This window comes from Helianthus annuus, chromosome 6, assembly GCF_002127325.2.
Source record: "Helianthus annuus cultivar XRQ/B chromosome 6, HanXRQr2.0-SUNRISE, whole genome shotgun sequence".
NCBI classification, from domain to species: domain Eukaryota; kingdom Viridiplantae; phylum Streptophyta; class Magnoliopsida; order Asterales; family Asteraceae; genus Helianthus; species Helianthus annuus.
In genome coordinates, this window is record NC_035438.2 from 134,142,672 (window position 1) to 134,162,757 (window position 20,086).

The 20,086-nt window shown below is 39.7% G+C and overlaps 2 protein-coding genes across 2 annotated transcripts; both read right to left on the minus strand.

Annotated features, from left to right (window-relative positions):
* Positions 1-4,462: 4,462 nt before the first annotated feature.
* On the minus strand, positions 4,463-4,931 carry LOC110937143 (auxin-induced protein 15A). Its single transcript, XM_022179556.2, has one exon. The coding sequence runs from the start codon at positions 4,849-4,851 to the stop codon at positions 4,552-4,554; it is 300 nt and encodes a 99-aa protein (XP_022035248.1). The 5' UTR covers positions 4,852-4,931; the 3' UTR covers positions 4,463-4,551.
* A 1,902-nt stretch (positions 4,932-6,833) lies between these two features.
* On the minus strand, positions 6,834-18,485 carry LOC118479477 (auxin-responsive protein SAUR21-like). The gene is made up of 2 exons (XM_035974018.1): positions 18,162-18,485; positions 6,834-7,013 (listed from the first exon to the last, which is right to left on the minus strand). The coding sequence occupies exons 1-2, from the start codon at positions 18,395-18,397 to the stop codon at positions 6,941-6,943; spliced, it is 309 nt and encodes a 102-aa protein (XP_035829911.1). The 5' UTR covers positions 18,398-18,485; the 3' UTR covers positions 6,834-6,940.
* Between the last annotated feature and the right edge of the window lie 1,601 nt (positions 18,486-20,086).

Consider the following 20,086-nt stretch of genomic DNA (forward strand, 5'->3'; position numbering starts at 1 on the left):
AGTAAAGTCTTTGAAAATTCGACAAGTAAGTTTTCGGGAAAGACAGGACCACGTGTTACGGTAACACAGTGCCCTCCTATACCAAAGGCCGAAGTTCGAAAACAATACGGCAATCAGAAGTTACCAACGGTGCAAAAACAGCAAAATCATACCAAACTCAAAGGAAAATCAACGACTCAAACTCAAAGGAAGCCGAATCAAAAGAAAAACAAGAATGTGAACTTTGTGAAATCTAAGGGAACGGACAAAATCGAAACTTTTGAGAACAAATCTAACTTAGATTTTGTTAAACAAGCAACAGTGTTGAAAAGAAATGAACCAGACTGTTCAAAACCTAGTACCTCGAGATCACAAAGTTCATCATCTTCGGCAAGACGATCACATGATACTTCGGGGATTGTTGAACGAAGATCATGTTTTGAATGTGGTACAATTGGACATATAATTCGAAATTGTCCATATCTTCATAAGTTGAAAGCAAAGGTTGATGATCCCCGTGAACAAAATCATGCCGCCCAAGAGAATGGAAAAGGCAAACAGGGCAAAAACAAGAAAAAGGTTCGGAAGATAAACTTCGTGAATCAAGAGGGACTGATAAAATTGATACTTTCGAAAACAAATCCAACAAGGATTCTGTTAAACAAAGTAAAATTTTGAAAAGAAACAGTCAAAACAACTATACACAACAAACAAACGGTTGTGATGTAGGACCAAGTACCTCAACATCACGAAGTTCATCATCCAGCTATTGCAGTTATGATACTCCGAGGTTTGTTGAGCGGAGATCATGCTTTGAATGATGTGAGTATGGACACATCATTAAGAATTGTCCATATCTCACCAAGGGAAAGTCAAAAGTTGATGCCCCCCATGGTAACAATTACCATAAACGATCTGTTTCACCAAAACAGGACCCTCGTCTTGTTAAACAATGAGAAAAGAAACAGAAAAAGAAACAAAGAAAAGAAGTTGAAAAGGTTTTAAAACCGGAGGTCATCCAAACAAAATCTGTTAAATCGGATGTTAAACATGAAAAACAGAAACAGATTTGGATACCAAAACCGGTAACTGTTTCAGGGGGAGCTACATCAATTCCGAATCATCGGGAAATGGATGTTACAATTCTCGATGATGACGGACGACCCAAGTCTGTGAAGGCTTGGGTACCCCTCTCCATCTAATCTCTAAATGAGTGTGCAGGATGTTCCAGGAGGAACTATTGATAATCTTAGGATTGTTGATAGTGGAGCGTCCATGCGCAAGATTGGCGACATAAGGCTCCAAAATATTGTTATATCTAGGAGAATGTTGTTGCCATTGATGGAGAGAGAGGAAAGAAAAAGAAAAGAAGAAGAATATGTTGGTGAAAGAATGTGGTTGAATGAAGTTGCAAAATTCGATCAGATGAAGAAAGTGCCAAAATTTGGTTGTTATGGTTTTTGATCGGGTCCTCAGGAAAGATTCCAATGCAATGTACGCACCTGCACAACGTCTGAAGTTCAAAATCAACAAAATGGACGTGTAGTGTACATTTCTTCGCGGTGTGATTGAAGAAAATGTGTGCCTTGGCGTGGATTGAACATCCGCACACTACTTCTCAAGAGGAAGACAAAGACCTTCGATGGTGCAATGTAGAAGACCAGCCGGACCCGGAGGTTTATGATCTAGTTGCTGTCAAGAGATTTCTCAGTAGCTGCAAATTCGACCTTGAAATCCACACCGGATGGATATCCAGTTTGGGTGAGCACTCAGATTCCTTGCAAAGCACGAAGCAGTTGCAGGATACGGTTTTGAACTTCTAATCTCTCTTATGCTTGTAGATATTTAAGCTGCTTTATGAATTATTATCATCTCATACAGCACTCTTTGACCTGACACGTTGATCTCGAATATCACCTCACACGTGATTGTTTCTCTATGAAACTCATCAATGTTGTCATGGTCCACACCGATGACCGACGTGCCAACCTTTTTACCAAAGCATTTGACAAATCAAAATTTGACTTTTTATTATTGGTAAACGGCATTAAGGTCAAGCAAGAGTAAACCAACATCGGAAAATCATTTTTGTAAATACCTTTGTGTTTTAAATTTGTCTTAGTTTATTGATTTTAGGGGGAGTAAATCCAAATTTGAAAAATCCAAAAACATCGAAAAATTTCAAAAACACAAAAACAATAGAAAAACAAAAATGAGTTTCCTGGCGAGAAAAAGAGAAAATGATAGTATATCAGTGGTCTATCCAAACCTCTTTAAACCTTAAATGAAAAACGATAAGCAGCTCTATATAAGATGTATCGATAGGCTCACAATCATTTCAAAGTGTGCAGGGTGATATAAACCTAAATCGACTGAAGACCAGGTGGGAACCACTCATTGGCATATGGTCTTAGTACCGAAATTTCGTTTTGATAGATTGCCGAGGTTCTGAGATATTCGGTCTTTATGCTGCTTATCATCTGGGTATCATGGTTGTATCTTTTACCGAAAAATAACGGGGACGCAAGTCTAGATCTTCCATGATACTATACCTACGTGTACATATTGCATTCGACCTCAATAAGTGATAAACAATCACATGTCCATACAAATAAGTGATAATATATCACATTTATCCGGGAGTCAAGTTCGTCTCTCTGCTGTACGAAAGTACTGACCTGTTCACGGATTTGCTCCTGTGCCCTCATGCATATGAAAATCAAGTTCCTCATCAATAAGTGATTCTATCACATAGGGCTTGTTTTCAAATCAAAATAAGTGAGAATCTCACATCATATACGGTCAAACAGATGATAATCGGTATACTCACTGGTAAGATGAACCCTCGTGCATACCTTGATACGGGAATGTGTCGTGATGTGGATGAACACCGGTCAGTCTGTATAAATCATACCTTAACGTATCCCCTCGCCATGATTACATCTGATAAGGTGAGCTTAAGTGGACAACAATACCGATAATTGTTATAGGATGCTTATCTTAATGTTAACTAATTGAACAACAAGAGCGTTTTGGCATGACAGTACACTGATAAGATTCTCTTACCCTCGAAACTCGCAAAAAGAATGTCTGTATATATTTATTTACTGCTTTCAGTCCTTTTATTTCAAAATATTCAAAAATACCAAAAAGATTTTAGGTGTGTTTTAAGATAAACTTTATAAAAGCCAAAAAGATTTTATTTCTACTTTATTTTCGATCGTACGATGTTGGAACTCGAGTCTTCGTTACCTGAAACCTGAACGAAAATCGAATTGACTAAACCTTCATAAACGGTCGAAATTTGCAAGTTTTTGAAAGTTAAATCTAAAATTGACAAATTTATTAAACTTTCAAACTGTCGGACGGTGTTTGATTGGAACATGGTCATACGTGTGTCATTTGTTTATACTAACTATATTCCAAGCAGTTGTTCTCATTACGCGTTTAGATTTCTTGCATGTGCAGATTCTAAAGGCAAGGAGAACATGGTCGATGACAAGCTTTGGAATGAAGACACGACGTGAAGGCACTCAAAAGATAAAGATGATCGAGTTGCCGCTGACCATCATCAACACCACAAGGATCTCAAGCACTAATGATCAAGTCATTCACGAGCATAACTCAAGGGGGAGCTTATGTTAAGGGGGAGTTTGTCAACACACTTCCTACATGATACGGGTAGTTTGTTGATACACTTTCTGCATTCAAGACGTGAAGACTTTGAAGATCCTCTGACATTGATGACTTGAAAGGACGTCAGAGACTTGAAGACACAAAGATCGAGGCAAAGCTACAGCAAAGGGGGAGTTTGTTGGTGCACTTGTGTCTGTACTTTGTCTGTATTTTGTCTGATATAAAACGATGTCCATTGTTTTTCCTGTAAGTTTGACCAAGTCAACCATCCTCCTGGTTTGACTTGGACAAACAGTTGGTACATGATTGTAACATGTCTGTGTCGAAGGATGACTCATCGAAGGATAGTTTAGATCCTTCGATGAGCTCGAAAGATAAACCTTTGATGGATGATGATGGACCTCGATAGATCATCCTTCGAGGTATATGTAGATCCTTCGACAGGTTTAAGATCGATAGATGATCCTTTGATCAGTCTACCTGATCCTTCGGACAGACGATCTGTGTTGGGTATATATACCCATGTAATGTGTTCACTTCATTTTATGCAAGCAAGGAGAGACACTTCACAGAGAACATACACACACACTTAGAGAGTTTGCAAAACAGATTTGTAGACATTGAGCTTGTAACCGAACCTTTCATACGTATTAATACAAGTGGTGTTAATCGGTGAATATTGTGTGTCTTGTGTTTGTGCTTGTTTCATCTCGGTTTGCACTCTAGCTTGGATTCCGCACTTTCTAGTGTGTTTAATATAACAAGGTTAAGGTTTCACCTCATCCTCCGAGGGACCTACAGAATACCATGAACTCAAGAGAATATCCAAATTAAATTTCATTCATCTGGATCAATGATCTAAATTTACAACTATAAATGGTTCCTACTGGTTAGATGTTTACAAAACTGTTGTAGATATAGACAGATGTATACAAGTCAAAATGCTCCCAAACAAGAAGCCAGATCTGTGAATACATCTTCACTACAGGGAATCGTGAGCCCGCCCATTGGATGGTTGTAGCCAAACTTTTCTTCTGCCTGATGCAGTAGCTGCTGAAATGTAGGTTCGCTTAGTAGTGATACAGACACCACAAACCGCTTCTTCTCTTGTTCTCCAACATAAATGGCAAAATAGCCTTTGGGGATGTCCATAGATGCAGGAGTGGTGCTACCATTAGAGAGGGACCGTTTGAGAATTTTTCTTGCTTGAATGATGCGTGGCATACGTATGGCCATGTTTTCAAGGAAGCGAGAGGCTGCTAACTTACAAAAGTTGTTGAAGGAAGATAAGAATCGAAGTAGCGCTTCCTGGTGAAAGATATGATGTTGTAGATGAGTTTTGATGTGGTTGTATTGGGAATGCTGAACGCTTTATATAAGAACAGGTTATAATGATCATTTCACAATAGACGGTGACATATGGAGGATAGAGCAGACGCACATGGTTTTGGGTCCCTACAATAAAATTATGGATGCTTTTGTGGACACCAATCTCCACTGGCAAGCAAAGAAGGACTATACCAGGAAATATATACGGTCAGAGTTCTTATCACATTAACTAGTGAATAAGAGGAGCAATATCACATGCATGTGTCTTGGCATTTCAACCAAAAATTCCATATTGGGTCATTGTGTCTTACCACCTAAGGAACGATGGTTCAGCTGGTTATCCAAATTAGTGGTTTGAAAATCGTCCCTGGCCCCTTGGATATTCATTAACCTATTAATTCTCAACAAAGATATACAAAATATAAATCTATGTAAAGTTTACCCATTGAATATTTCAAAAATAAATTAATCATCTCTTGATTTGTAGGGTTTTTGTAGGTCCCGAATCTGAGAGGATCGAGTACGAAACCGAATCCTTGTTTATAACAAAGACGGTCACGGGTGCGGAATCCCCGTAACGATGCAAAACCAAGCACAGATAATGATGATGAACAAAAAGTAACCAATGAATCACACTTAATTGGTTATATGAGAACAAAGGTTCAAACCGATACACAAATTTTGAAGTAAACTCTTACAGTGGGTCATGCTCTCATAGTTTCAAAGTAAAACCATGTGTGTTTATATTGGCAGCTGGACACAACAGTGACGAAACATGGGGGCTTATCGTGAAACTACACAAGGTTTGATGAAACTCCATGATTTTTGTCCTGTAGTATGGTGAAACTCCTAGGAGTTTCATCACAACACAAGTTTCGTCATGGATAAACTTGAAGTTTCACCATCGTTTTGTTCATTAGCATGATGAAACTTAGAATTTCATGATGGTTTTGTCCTTTAGCTTGGGGAAACTTTAGGAGTTCCATCATGGAGTTTCCCCATGCACTAGATGACGAAACTTGGAGTTTCATCACAAAGGGAGTTTCCCCATATGAGTGCTCGACGAAACTTGGGAGTTTCGTCGAGGGCTGCCAAACATGGATATGATGCAAACTGTTAACAGTTTCCTGCACACCGTTATAAACACACAAACAAGCATAAACCAAGTATGCAACATGCATTGTTCATTTATACATTACAAAACAAATGAGACAAACTTGTCGGACCCAAGTAGGATAGGAGGATATCCGACTAGGTCTTCATTCCGTTAAAGTGTCGAACCGAACGTGCCGCGTCCACACAAAAGTGTATCAACAGTTTTGCAATACCAAGAACCTCCAGTAAACGTTCTTTTGATGTCTCGTCCAGGTTGATCATTACATATGACATGCGAACTTTTAGAACATCTCCTTTATATCATATCTTTGTACATGTAGTCAAGTTGTTGTGTGCTGATTTTTTCATGTCTAATGATTGTAGTGGTCAGAAATGTTGCCTTTGTTGTTCCTGTCACATGCTTATGTGGACATCATTTACAAGTATTACAAGAACATGTAAAATACTAACAGGTGAGATTCGTTCCGATGCAAGGTAATTATCATAATTTGAATATCTCTCTGCTGTAATCAGAGACCATATTGTTAACAAATGATGTGAGGACATGTGTTTTAGTGAAGTGAGTGACTTATGTATAATGGATGTCTCTTCCTGGTGTAAAATTTAGTTGATTGAGTGCAGTGTCAGTTTGAGTGACAAAATAAGAAACGTAATTCTCTTTGTAAGTATCCACTTGTTTTCCTTTATCTCTAGCTGATCACAAGCTTTGTATTTTTAAGAAAACCAGCAATTAAAAAAAGTTAAGATTCCTTCAACTCAAAAATACATCCAAGTTAAATTTCATTCAACTGGAACAATTCTCTATTTACATCTATCTATAAAGTGTTCCTAATTGTTAGCTGTTTACAAAACTGCGGTTATAAAGACAAACGTATACATGTCAGAACGCTCCCAAACGAGAAGCAAGATCCGTGAATACGTCTTCACTACATGGAATTGTGAGTGTTGGTGCACTTGTGTCTGTACTTTGTCTGTATTCGGTCTATATGTAAAACGATGTTCCTGTCAGTCCTGTAAGTTGACCAAGTCAACCGTCCTCCTGGTTTGACTTGGCCAAACAGTTAGAATTATAGATGTGATTGTCTGTCTCGAAGGATGAGAGATTGAAGGATGATGTAGATCCTTCGATCTCATCGAAAGATATGCTTCGATTGATGGACCTCGATAGATCATCCTTCGAGGTCCCTGTAAATCCTTCGATGGCTTTGTAGTCGATAGATGATCCTTCGACCATCTATCGGATCCTTCGGACAAGACAATCTGTGCTGGGTATATATATACCCATGCAGTGTGTGTTAGAAGCATGAGACACAAGTGACAGAAAGATACACTCGAGAGATTGAGAGCATTCTGTCCAGGAACACACACACACACTAGAGGGTTTGCAAAACTGATTTGTAAACATTGTGCTTGTAATCGGAACCTTTCATAAGCATTCATACAAGTGGTGTTAATCGGTGAATCTTTGTGTGTTTCTGTTTGTGCTTGTTTCATTCCGGTTTGCTCACTAGCTTGGATTCCGCACTTGCTAGTGGGTTAGTATAACAAGGTTAAGGTTGAACCTCATCCTCCGAGAGGGACCTACAAGTGGTATCAGAGCTAAGGCTCTTTACCTTGTTTAAAACCGGGTTTGTTCAAGTTCTTGGTGTGTTTGGACACTTGGTTTAGCACCCGTTTTTGGTGGTTTTCTTGCATTTTAAACTGGAAAACGTGTTCTAAACTAACCGGGAGTGTTCAAGAGCGGGTTAGGTAACTTAAAACTTGTTTTTAAGGGTCTTGGTGATTTCCGGCCAAATTCCGGTCATAATTCCGGTGACCGGTTTCTGGATAAGGTTGTCCATTTTGGGTAATATTCTTTTTGAAAAATCAAAGTTGGTATAAAGTACAATCTGACCATCCCTTTTGCCGAAAGTTGACCTTACCTACCCATCACCTTTTCACCAACCTGTCACATCAGTGTCAGTGTGTCAGAAGCATTCGAAAGATATCCTTCGACATCGAAAGACCATCTTTCGATCAAAGACAGCTCGATAGATAAGTATCTTTCGAGTAGTCTTTCGAAGTCTAAGCATTATCTTTCGTTCCAGGAATCTATTCGAAGGATAGTTGTTCGAAAGATAAGGATTTATCTCGATAGATAAGGATCTTTCAAGTGTGAATCTTTCGAAATTTTGAATCTTTCGAAACCATTGCTCGAAAGTCAACAGTGATCTTTCGACTGTTGATCATTCGAACAAGTGTTGATCTTTGGTTTGTGGTTTGTTTATAGTTAACAAGTTTCTGTGTTTCAGATCTTTCGTACCAGGATCTTTCGGCTGTGTGTGATCTTTCGGAATATTGATTTTTCTTATCAATCATGAATCCGAATTGGTGGAATCCGGCTCCAGACAGTGGAAAATATACAAGTTCAGGTTCCACTCCCTCATGGTGGGGTACACCGGCTCCCGATAGTGGAAAGTACACATGTACAAGCCTATCACCTTCATGGGTCGAGTCTCCGGTGTCTACATCTTCACAAGCAAATGCCATATCTTCAAGTCAATGGGCATTAGTATCGAATCAAACTCCGAGCATCCAAAGTATTTTATTGAGCGAAAGCGAAACCGGAAGTTTGAATCGTCCTCCAAAGTTGATGCATCTAAATGAATATCCGGGCTGGGTTGACAGATTCCGTACATACGTTCTTGGTCAAAACACCGAACTGTGGATACGTTTCACCACAGACTTCGATCAAGCTATAGAAGTTGCTGCTTCAGACACTGCTACGTTTGCCGATCTTCCTGAAGATCAGAAGAAAACGTATGATCTGGAAAAGAAAGCATACGCCATTCTCACTCAGGCGTTAAGCAAGGATATCTACCACCAGTTTGTCAGTTTCAAGACAACTAAGAAGTTGTGGGACGGGTTGAAAACCAGAGGAGTAGGGAATGAAGCAACACGTCAATTGCGTCATGATCTGCTCAAGAAAGAATTCGACTGTTTCACATGCATGGATAAGGAGTCTTTGGGAGACATGACAAGCCGGTTTTATCATTTGCTTACTGAGTTGAATAATTTTGGTGTAGCAACAACTCAAGCAGAAGTGGTGAAGAAGTTTGCTGATGCTTTGCCTCCCCAATGGAGCAGTTTCTTGGAAATCCTGAAGTACAACGGAGTGTTGAGAACTACAAATATCAACGACTTCATGCAGCTTTTGGAAAACAAGGATCAGGAGGAAACATTAAAGGCGAAGAGAGTTCCATTGCCACAAAATCCAGAAATGTATTATGGAACTTCCAGTACTTCGTCTGCAAGAACCGGTCCACATGCTCCACTACAAACGGCGTTTGTCACAAGCACTGATATGTATGGCAATCCAGTGCAAGTTCCTGTTAAGCCACCTCCCACCACAGACATGTATGGAAATCCAATACAACCACCTCCTCCTCCTCCTGCTCAACAGCAACGTGCATGTTATGGAGGAACATCATCTGCTGGTCAGCAATCAAAGCCAAGTACTGTACAGCTCGACACTTCAAGTTTCTCTAAAGTCAGTGTAGAAGTATCTAAGGAACACATGGAGCTGCTTAACACTGTAGTGAGCGCGTACTGTGGGCTAATAGAAGGTCAGATTGGCAACATTAATCTGACACAAGAAGACTATCGGCAGATTGATAAAGAAGAGATGGACTTGATGGATATCAAGTGGGCCTTTGCTAGTGCTGTGAGAAGGGCAAAGTATTGGATGGAAAGTACTGGCAGAACCAGCTTGGAGAGTAAGAGAGACACCAAGTATGGGTTCGATAAACAGGCAGTGAAGTGCTTCAACTGTGGTGAACGGGGTCACTTTAAAAGGGAATGCACAAAGCCAGCACAGCACGGGAACCAAAACCCCTTTAGAAATCAAGGCAACCAGCAGAACCAGAACAGAAACAATGAGCGTACATTGGTGCCTGTCAACAACCAAACCAACCGGGCACTTGCGGTTCAGGTGGATGAAGGTTGTGACTGGTCAATCCAGTTGGGTGGTGATGCTCCCGATGGAACAGCATGTTTTGCTCAAGTTGTGAAGGATGTGAAGGATGTAATTCCCACCAGTGGTGGAGAATCTTCCGCCAATGGTGGTGAATCTTCTGAGGATGAAGACTCTTCGGGTTACAGCAGGAGTTCAGATGAAGAATCATCCAGTTCAGGCGATGATCATGTGGGTGAGACATCAAATGCAGCAATCGATGCAGATATTGATGAACTTTTGGGGGAAGCTGCAGCAGAAACTCAGAGAAGATCTATTCTGGTGGATCAAGCTGCTTATTCTTCGTCTTCTCTCCATTCAGCCTTTATGGCTAATGTCGACGGTTTATCAAGTCAGGTATGTGTCGATGAACCCACTGTTGATAATTGTGATGAATGTGATAGATTGCGTGTTAGATGTGCTGATTTAGAGAAGAGTATGTCTGAGTTGCAAGGCAAACATGATGCTTTACAAGCTAGTTTGTTTGACTTGCAAGACAAACATACTACAGTGAATGGGAATTTGATTGACTTGCAAAGTAAGCACGAAGCTTTGCAAGAAAAGTATGATGTGACTTTTATCCACAATCAGAAATTGACTGTGGACCTTTCCAAATGCACAGAAGCCAACATGTTTTACGAAAACCATGAAAAGGAATTTAAGTCGGTAATCGAAAAATTAAAGAAAGATAAAACCGAACTAACTAAAATGGTTTCCAGAAAACAAACGGACATTAATTTGTATATATCTCGTCTTGAGACAATGCAAAAAGAAATGGCTTGTGTAAAAACGGAAAGTGAGGCAATCCAACTCAAGTTAGATAGTTATTTGAGTTCTAGCTATGTGTTGGATCACATCATTGATGTCCAAAAGGAGAAAAGGGACGTCACGTGCATAGGCTATAAGAATTGTCCACCACCAGTGAGACATAATTATGATGCCATGCCGGATGAGGAGGACAGGGTGTTCTTTGAACCATCTGTGCCTCTAGATGTGAAAGAGTTTGCAGCAGGACTCGGATACCAGAAAAAAGTATCCTCAGATTCAGATGTGTCAGCAGATACATTTGTAACTGCTGAACAGAATCAGGATCCTCCAGTTGTGATTGAGGATGCTGATTCTTCTGATGATGAATCTGATGATACTAATTCAGCAAAGTCTGATGCGGTAGTCAAAAGTGAGGACAACCTCTCGAGAATCACATTCTATGTGATCCACCTGCGAAACTCGCTAAGACTGTTGCAATCAAGTCCTCATCTGCAGAAGAGTCGGAGAGTGTGAAGTTGCTGTACACTCTTGTTGGTGATGATAAGATTTATTCAGACAAAGATTTTCCTATTAAGAATGTTAATCAATCCTTAATCAGTAAAGTCTTTGAGAATTCGACTAGTAAGTTTTTGGGAAAGTCAGGACCACGTGTTACAGTTACACAGTGTCCTCCTATTCCAAAGGATGAAATTCGAAAACAATATGGCAACAAGAAATTACCAACAGTGCAGAAACAGCAAAATCACACCAAGCCAAAAGGAAAATCACCGGCTCAAGCGCAAAAGAAGTCGAATCAGAAGAAAAACAAGAATGTAAACTTTGTGAAATCGACGGGAACAGACAAAATTGAAACGTTTGAAAATAAATCTAACTTAGATTTTGTCAAGAAAGCTACAGTTCTGAAAAGAAATGAACAAAACAGTTCAAAGCCTAGTACCTTGGGTTCACAAAGTTCAACATCATCGGCTAAACAATCACATGATACTTCGGGGTTTGTTGAACGAAGATCATGTTTTGAGTGTGGAACAATTGGACATATAATTCGAAATTGTCCATATCTTCATAAACAAAAAGGAAAAGTTGATGTTCCCCGTGACCAAACTGACCGTAAGCAATCTGTTTCTGTAAAGCAAGATCCCCGCCTTGTAAAAGAAAGGGAAAAGAAACAAAAACGCCAACAGGTCAAGAAAATTGAAAAAGCAATTAAAACCGATGTGGTTAACAAATCATCTGTTTCTGTCAAACCAGAAAATTCAAAAACTTCAGACAACCATGAAGTTAAAATTTTAAAGAAAGACACTGGTAAAACAAAACAAACATGGAAACCTAAAATGGTTACTGAATCAGGGGGAACATCACAATTCACCAACCATCAAAGACAAGAAGTTATTGTCATTGATGAAAATGGAAGACCCAAGACCACAATGGCTTGGGTCCCCATCTCCAACTAATCATTTGAGTTCATGTGCAGGGTGTTCCAGGAGGAACTGTCAGTAGTCATTGGATTGTTGACAGTGGGGCATCCAGGCACATGACAGGCGACATGAAGCTTCTCTACGACGTCAAATCTATTAGAGGAGGTTATGTTGCTGTTGCTGGAGATAAGGGTGGAGATATTACGGGTGAAGGAATGATATCCAACGGGATTGTCAGCTTTGACAAGATCAACTTTGTGCAACAACTTGATCACAATCTTCTTAGTGTTTCTCAAATCTGTAACAAGCAGTTCTCAGTACACTTTGATGCTAATGGATGTTATGTGCTGAAGCCCGGCTTCAAAATTCCAAAAGAATGGATTCTCTTGTCAGCTCCAAGGATAAATGATTTGTACGTCCTTGACATGAGCCAAGCTATTACTACGTCTGCACAAGCAACTTGTTTCGTTTCCAAAGCCACAGAAAAGGATACTATCTCTTGGCACAGACGAATGGGTCACATTCACTTACGCAAAATGAATCATTTGGTTTCAAATGAATTGGTGAATGGTGTTCCCCTCAAAAATTTCCATCTTCAAGACGTCTGTGTTTCGTGCCAGAAGGGAAAACAAACGAAGAAGAAGCACCCTACAAAGAAGATCAACACGGTGGCAGTTCCTCTTGAACGTTTGCACATGGATTTGTTTGGTCCTGTCAAGCACAAGAGTATTCGGGGTGATCAATACTGCCTCGTGATAACTGATGGTTATTCAAGATTTTCTTGGGTGGCGTTCATGGCACACAAGAGTGAAACCTTTGGTATTATCAAAAACTTGATCATTCAGATTGAGAATTTGTATAAATTGAAGGTTAGGCGGATACGTAGCGACAATGGTACTGAATTTAAAAATCATGCCATGGCGGAGTTTTGCACTTCAAAGGGTAATCTTCATGAGTTTAGTGCAGCTTATACTCCTCAACAAAATCGCGTCGCTGAACGTAAGAACCGCACATTGATCGAGACTGCTAGGACAATGTTAGTAGAGTCGCAGTTGCCCATTCCATTCTGGACTGAAGCTGTGGCCTCTGCATGTTACACATTGAACCGAGTCCTTACAGTCAAAAGGCACAATAAGACCTGCTTTGAGCTTCTTCAAAAACGGAAACCAGATTTGTCTTATCTTGAACCGTTTGGAGCTCCATGCACAATCATCGATCCTAATGGAAAGTTTGGGGCAAAAGCAATTGATGGATACTTTCTTGGGTATGCCACCCCTAACTTACGAGTCTGGAATCTAGAGACTAAAAGGGTCGAGGAATGGTCTGAGGTCAGAGTACAAAGGCACACTTTGCCAGTCAAATGTCCTGGTCAACCTTGGATGTTTGAGTACGATGACTTTTTCAATTCGATCAATGTTGAAGCCATTGAAGAAAGTGCTGCGGCAAGGATGTTTTTCGAGAGTGACAATGCAACAGTTTCACCGGTGGTTCATCCAATTCTTGTCAATCAAGAACCATCTTCGGTGAACAATAATACTCTCGAGAATGAGGATTTTCACGATGCTGCTGAATTGAACGAATCTTCACAGGATGATGAATTTCTAGATGCAGATCAAGAAGCTCCAACAACAGCAGTTCATGGTACTTCAGAGGGTACTCCTCCAGTGGATACCCATAGAACAGTTGAGGCAACTGCATCATCCTCTTCGTCAATTCCGGGCATTGATTTAGTTGTTGATCTGAATCTCAACAACCTGGGTATAAATATTCCAGTTCCAGATAATCCAGAAACAAGGATTCATAATACCCATCCTCAACAAAACATCCTCGGAAATGTGCAAAGTGGCATTCAAACACGAAACATGTTGTGAAACAACAACAATGCAGGCTTGTATGCGGCTATTCGAGAATCCGGGCAACAAAATGATTGGTCTTTCGCGTGTTATGTCTCACAGGAAGAACCAAGAACTTGGAAAGAAGCCTTGAAAGATAACTCTTGGGTTGAAGCAATGCAGGAAGAGCTGCAACAATTCCAGAAGCTGGGTGTGTGGAAACTCGTAGAGAAACCTGCTGGATACAAGAAGATTGGTACCCGTTGGGTGTTTAAATGCAAAAAGGATGACCGCGGAGTTGTTATCCGGAACAAAGCACGTTTAGTCGTTCAAGGTTTTCGTCAGATTGAAGGGATCGACTACAACGAAGTGTATGCACCTGTTGCACGTCTCGAAGCAATTCGAATCTTTCTAGCCTATGCGTCGTTCAAAGGATTCAAGGTTTATCAGATGGACGTGAAAAGTGCATTTTTACATGGTGTGGTTGAAGAAGAGGTATACGTCGAACAGCCTCCAGGTTTTGAAGATCCTATCCATCCCGATCGGGTTTGGTTGCTTAACAAAGCTCTCTATGGTCTTCATCAAGCACCGCGAGCTTGGTATGCAACCTTATCACACTATCTGCTGGAGAACGGTTTTCGTAGAGGTCTTATCGACTGTACTCTTTTCATCAAAGAACAAGATGGAGATCTTCTTCTGGTACAGGTATACGTTGATGATATTATTTTTGGTTCTACTAATGATGTTTTGTGTAGGAATTTCGAGCGCATTATGCAGGATAAATTCGAGATGAGTGCTATGGGGGAAATGACTTTCTTTTTGGGCCTACAAGTGCGACAAACTGAGTCTAGGATATTCATCCATCAGACTAAATATGTTGGTGACATCTTGAGCCGGTTCCAGATGTCTGATGCAACGCCCATTGGTACCCCATTGCCAACAAATCACGGAATTACTCCAGACTTGAAGGGTGAAGCTGTTAGTCCTTCAAACTACCGCGCAATGATCGGATCTCTTATGTACCTCACAGCATCAAGGCCAGACATAATGTACCCAACGTGCCTGCTTGCCAGATATCAAGTCAATCCAAAGGCCTCACATCTTGCAGCTATAAAAAGGATTTTTCATTATTTGAAGGGTTGCCCTGACACCGGTCTGTGGTACCCTAGGGATAATAACTTTGAACTGGTTGCATTCAGTGATTCTGATTTTGGCGGATGCAAAATCGACGGCAAATCCACAACTGCTGGATGTCAGTTTTTAGGAAATCGCCTAGTCACATGGCAGTGCAAGAAGCAGACGTGCGTCGCTACATCAACATGCGAAGCTGAATACATTGCTGCCTCGAGTTGTTGCTCCCAAGTTCTTTGGATCCAACAACAATTGCGGGACTACGGTTTTGAATTCCTAACTACTCCTATTTACGTTGATAATTCTGCTGCTTTAGATATCACTAGAAATCCTGTGAAGCACTCAAAGACCAAACACATCGAAATCAAATATCACTTCATACGTGATTGCTTTGAGAAAAGGCTAATCGATGTTGTTAAGGTCCACACCGATGACCAACGTGCCGACCTTTTTACCAAAGCTTTTGACAAATCCAGATTTGACTTTTTATTATTGGTAAACGGCATTAAGGTCAAGCAAGAGTAAAACCAACATCCGAAAATCATTTTTGTAAATACCGTTGTGTTTTAATTTTGTCTTAGTTTATTGATTTTAGGGGGAGTAAATCCAAAATCTGAAAATCCAAAAACATCGAAAAATTTCAAAAACACAAAAACAATAGAAAAACAAAAATGAGTTTGCTGGCGAGCAAAAGAGAAAATGACAGTACATCAGTGGTCTATCCAAACCTCTTTAAACCTTAAATGGAAAACGATAAGCAGCTCTATATAAGATGTATCGGTAGGCTCACAATCATTTTAAAGTGTGCAGGGTGATATAAATCTTAAACGACTGAAGACCAGGTGGGAACCATTCATTGGCATATGGTCTTAGTACCGAAATTTCGTTTGATAGACTGCCGAGGTTCTGAGATATTCGGTCTTTATGCTGCTTATCATTTGTGTATCATGGTTGTATCTTTTACCGAAAAATAACGGGGACGCAAGTATAGATCTTCCATGATACTATACATACGTGTACATATTACATACTGCATTCGACCTCAATAAGTGATAAACAATCACATGTCCAAACAAATAAGTGATAAAATATCACATTTATCCGGGAGTCAAGTTCGTCTCTCTGCTGTACGGAAGTACTGACCTGTTCACGGACTTGCTCCTGTGCCCTCATGCATATGAAAATCAAGTTCCTCATCAATAAGTGATTATATCACATAGGGCTTGTTTTCAAATCAAAATAACTGAGAATCTCACATCATATACGGTCAAACAGATGATAATCGGTATACTCACCGGTAAGATGAACTCTGGTGCATACCTTGATACGGGAATGTGCCATGATGTGGATGAACACCGGTCGGTAAGTATAAATCATACCTTAACGTATCCCATCGCCATGATTACATCTGATAAGTTGAGCTTAAGTGGACAACAATACCGATAATTGTTATAGGATGCTTATCTTAATGTTAACTAACTGAACAACAGGAGCGTTTGGCATGACCGTACACTGATATGATTCTCTTACCCTCGAAACTCGCAAAAAGAATGTCTGTATATATTTATTTACTGCTTTCAGTCTTTACATTTCAAATATTAAAATACCAAAAAGATTTTAGGTGAGTTTTAATATAAACCTTATAAAAACCAAAAAGATTTTATTTCTATTTTATTTTCGATTGTACGATGTTGGAACTCTAGTCTTCGTTACCTGAAACCTGAACGAAAACCGAATTGACTAAATCTTCATAAACGGTCGAAATTTGCAAGTTTTGAAAGTTAAATCTAAAATTGAGAAATGTATTAAACTTTCAAACTGTCGGACGGTGTTTGATTGTGACATGGTCATTCGTGTGTCAATTGTTTATGCTAACTATATTCCAAGCAGTTGTTCTCATTACGCGTTTAGATTTCTTGCATGTGCAGATTCTAAAGGCTAGGAGAACATGGTCGATGACAAGCTTCGGAATAAAGACATGACGTGAAGGCACTCAAATGATGAAGATGTTCGAGTTGCCGCTGACCATCATCAACACCACAAGGATCTTAAGCTTTGAAGATCAAGTCATTCACGAGCATAACTCAAGGGGGAGCTTATGTTAAGGGGGAGTTTGTCAACACACTTCCTATATGATACGGGTAGTTTGTTGATACACTCTCTGCTTTCAAGACGTGAAGACTTTGAAGATCCTCCGACATTGAAGACTTGAAAGGACATCAGAGTCTTGAAGACATGAAGATCAAAGATGATCAAGATTGAGACAAATCTGCAAACATCGAAGATCGAGACAAAGCTACAGCCAAGGGGGAGTTTGTTGGTGCACTTGTGTCTGTACTTTGTCTGTATTCGGTCTATATGTAAAACGATGTTCCTGTCAGTCCTGTAAGTTGACCAAGTCAACCGTCCTCCTGGTTTGACTTGGCCAAACAGTTAGAATTATAGATGTGATTGTCTGTCTCGAAGGATGAGAGATCGAAGGATGATGTAGATCCTTCGATCTCATCGAAAGATATGCTTCGATTGATGGACCTCCATAGATCATCCTTCGAGGTCCCTGTAAATCCTTCGATGGCTTTGTAGTCGATAGATGATCCTTCGACCATCTATCGGATCCTTCGGACAAGACAATCTGTGCTGGGTATATATATACCCATGCAGTGTGTGTTAGAAGCATGAGACACAAGTGACAGAAAGATACACTCGAGAGATTGAGAGCATTCTGTCCAGGAACACACACACACACTAGAGGGTTTGCAAAACTGATTTGTAAACATTGTGCTTGTAATCGGAACCTTTCATACGCATTAATACAAGTGGTGTTAATCGGTGAATCTTTGTGTGTTTCTGTTTGTGCTTGTTTCATTCCGGTTTGCTCACTAGCTTGGATTCCGCACTTGCTAGTGGGTTAGTATAACAAGGTTAAGGTTGAACCTCATCCTCCGAGAGGGACCTACAGTGAGCGCGCCCATTGGGTGGTTGTACCCAAACTCTTCCTCCGCCTGATGCAGTAAGTCCTGAAACATAGGTTCGCTTAATAGTGATACCGGGACCACGTGCCGCTTCTTCTCTTGTTCCCCAACATAAATTGCAAAATAGCCTTTTGGGATGTCCGTATATGTTGGAGTTCTGCTTCCATTAGATAATGACCGCCTCAGAATTTTTTTTGCTTGAATGATACGAGGCATACGGATGGCCATATTTTCAAGATAGTGTGAGTTTGTTTCACTTGGAAATGTTTGTTATGGAAAAAAAAAATCAAAGTATTGCTTCTGGTTGGCTGATATTGTAGATGATTTCCTAGGAAGATGTGGGTGTATTGTGCATGTTGAATGATATATATATACCAAGAAGATATAATGAGGCACATAATAGACAGGGGCACATGGACGAGAAAACAAACACACATGGTCTTGTATCTTGAAAATAAAATTATAAAGAATTTGTGGAGATCGATATTCAATCACAATCCAAACAGGAGATCAACATGAATAATTATATGGCCTTTAAGAACACTTAAGACTCTATAGTGGGAACTCTTTCCTTGACCATGGTAATTATGTTAATAGAAAATTCAAACAGGAGAACCATTTAAACTGAGTCTGTATTGTTAACAAGTTCGGGACACGTACACGTGTAACCTTGGCTTTATTTCAATGCTTTTTAAAAGGCAGGATCTGGATTAGGTATAACACTAACAGGTGAGATTCGTTCCTGTGCAAGGTAATTATCATAATTTGAATTTCACTCTGCTGTAATCTGAGACCATATTGTTAACAAATGATGCGAGGACATGTGTTTCTTTTGTTTTAGTTCAGTGAGTGACTTATGTATAATAGATGTCTCTTCCTGGTGTAAAATTTAGTTGATTGAGTGCAGTGTCAGTTTGAGTGACAAAATAAGAAACGTAACTCACTTTGTAAGTATCCACTTGTTTTCCTTTATCTCTAGCTGATCACAAGCTTTGTATTTTTAAGAAAACCAGCAATTAAAAAAAGTTAAGATTCCTTCAACTCAAAAATACATCCAAGTTAAATTTCATTCAACTGGAACAATTCTCTATTTACACATATCTATACAGTGTTCCTAATTGTTAGCTGTTTACAAAACTGCGGTTATAAAGACAAACGTATACATGTCAGAACGCTCTTAAACGAGAAGCAAGTGAAGGACTAATCCCGATCATCCATACTTAGCGGGTCATTAGCGTAAATAGTAAATACTTATAGTTTAAGTATCTAATGTATAAAGTAGAAGGGTTAAACTTGTATATCCTTATAGCTTGATTTGGGATAAAACTATATATACCGATGTATGTATCAGACAACAAACACAATATATCATAATTGATCTTGCAATTCCTTTTATTTTTCTCTCAACTGATTCTCTATATCGTTCATAATCTGGGCAACAATTGGCATCAGAGCATCAGACTCTCTCGCTTTCAAGGATCAATTGATCTTACTCGATCATTCAACAACCAAGCAAACAGTCAAATCGATTTCTGTGGATCAAGATTTCTTCGCGTTTGAAACTCAGACACGAGTCGACGGTGTCGTATAGGGTTATCAAGTCTCACGAAGATCGTTCACGTGCGCTTTCGGTTTTGTTTGTTTCATCGATCAGGAAAGAACAAGGGCTGTTCTTTTGTGTTAACTGATCGCATATTGTTCTCGTTTCCGAAGATCGTTCACGTGCGCTTTCGGTTTTGTTTGTTTCATCGATCAGGAAAGAACAAGGGCTGTTCTTTTGTGTTAACTGATCGCATATTGTTCTCTTTTCCGAAGACGCTACTCACAAAACGTCCAGGTTCAATTATTACGAATCTGTTTTTGTGTTTTTTTTTCTTCCGATCAGGAAAGATTTTTATCTTTTCTTTTTCTGATTAT

What these genes read in the sequence shown, in the direction of transcription:
- LOC110937143 (XM_022179556.2), bottom strand. Translation starts at nt 4,851, where the DNA reads ATGGCCATACGTATGCCACGCATCATTCAAGCAAGAAAAATTCTCAAA.
- LOC118479477 (XM_035974018.1), bottom strand. Translation starts at nt 18,397, where the DNA reads ATGGCCATCCGTATGCCTCGTATCATTCAAGCAAAAAAAATTCTGAGG. An exon ending in TACAACCACCCAATGGGCGC is followed by an intron (nt 7,014 to 18,161) that starts GCTCACTGTAGG and finishes TACAGACACAAG; the next exon opens with TGCACCAACACTCACAATTC.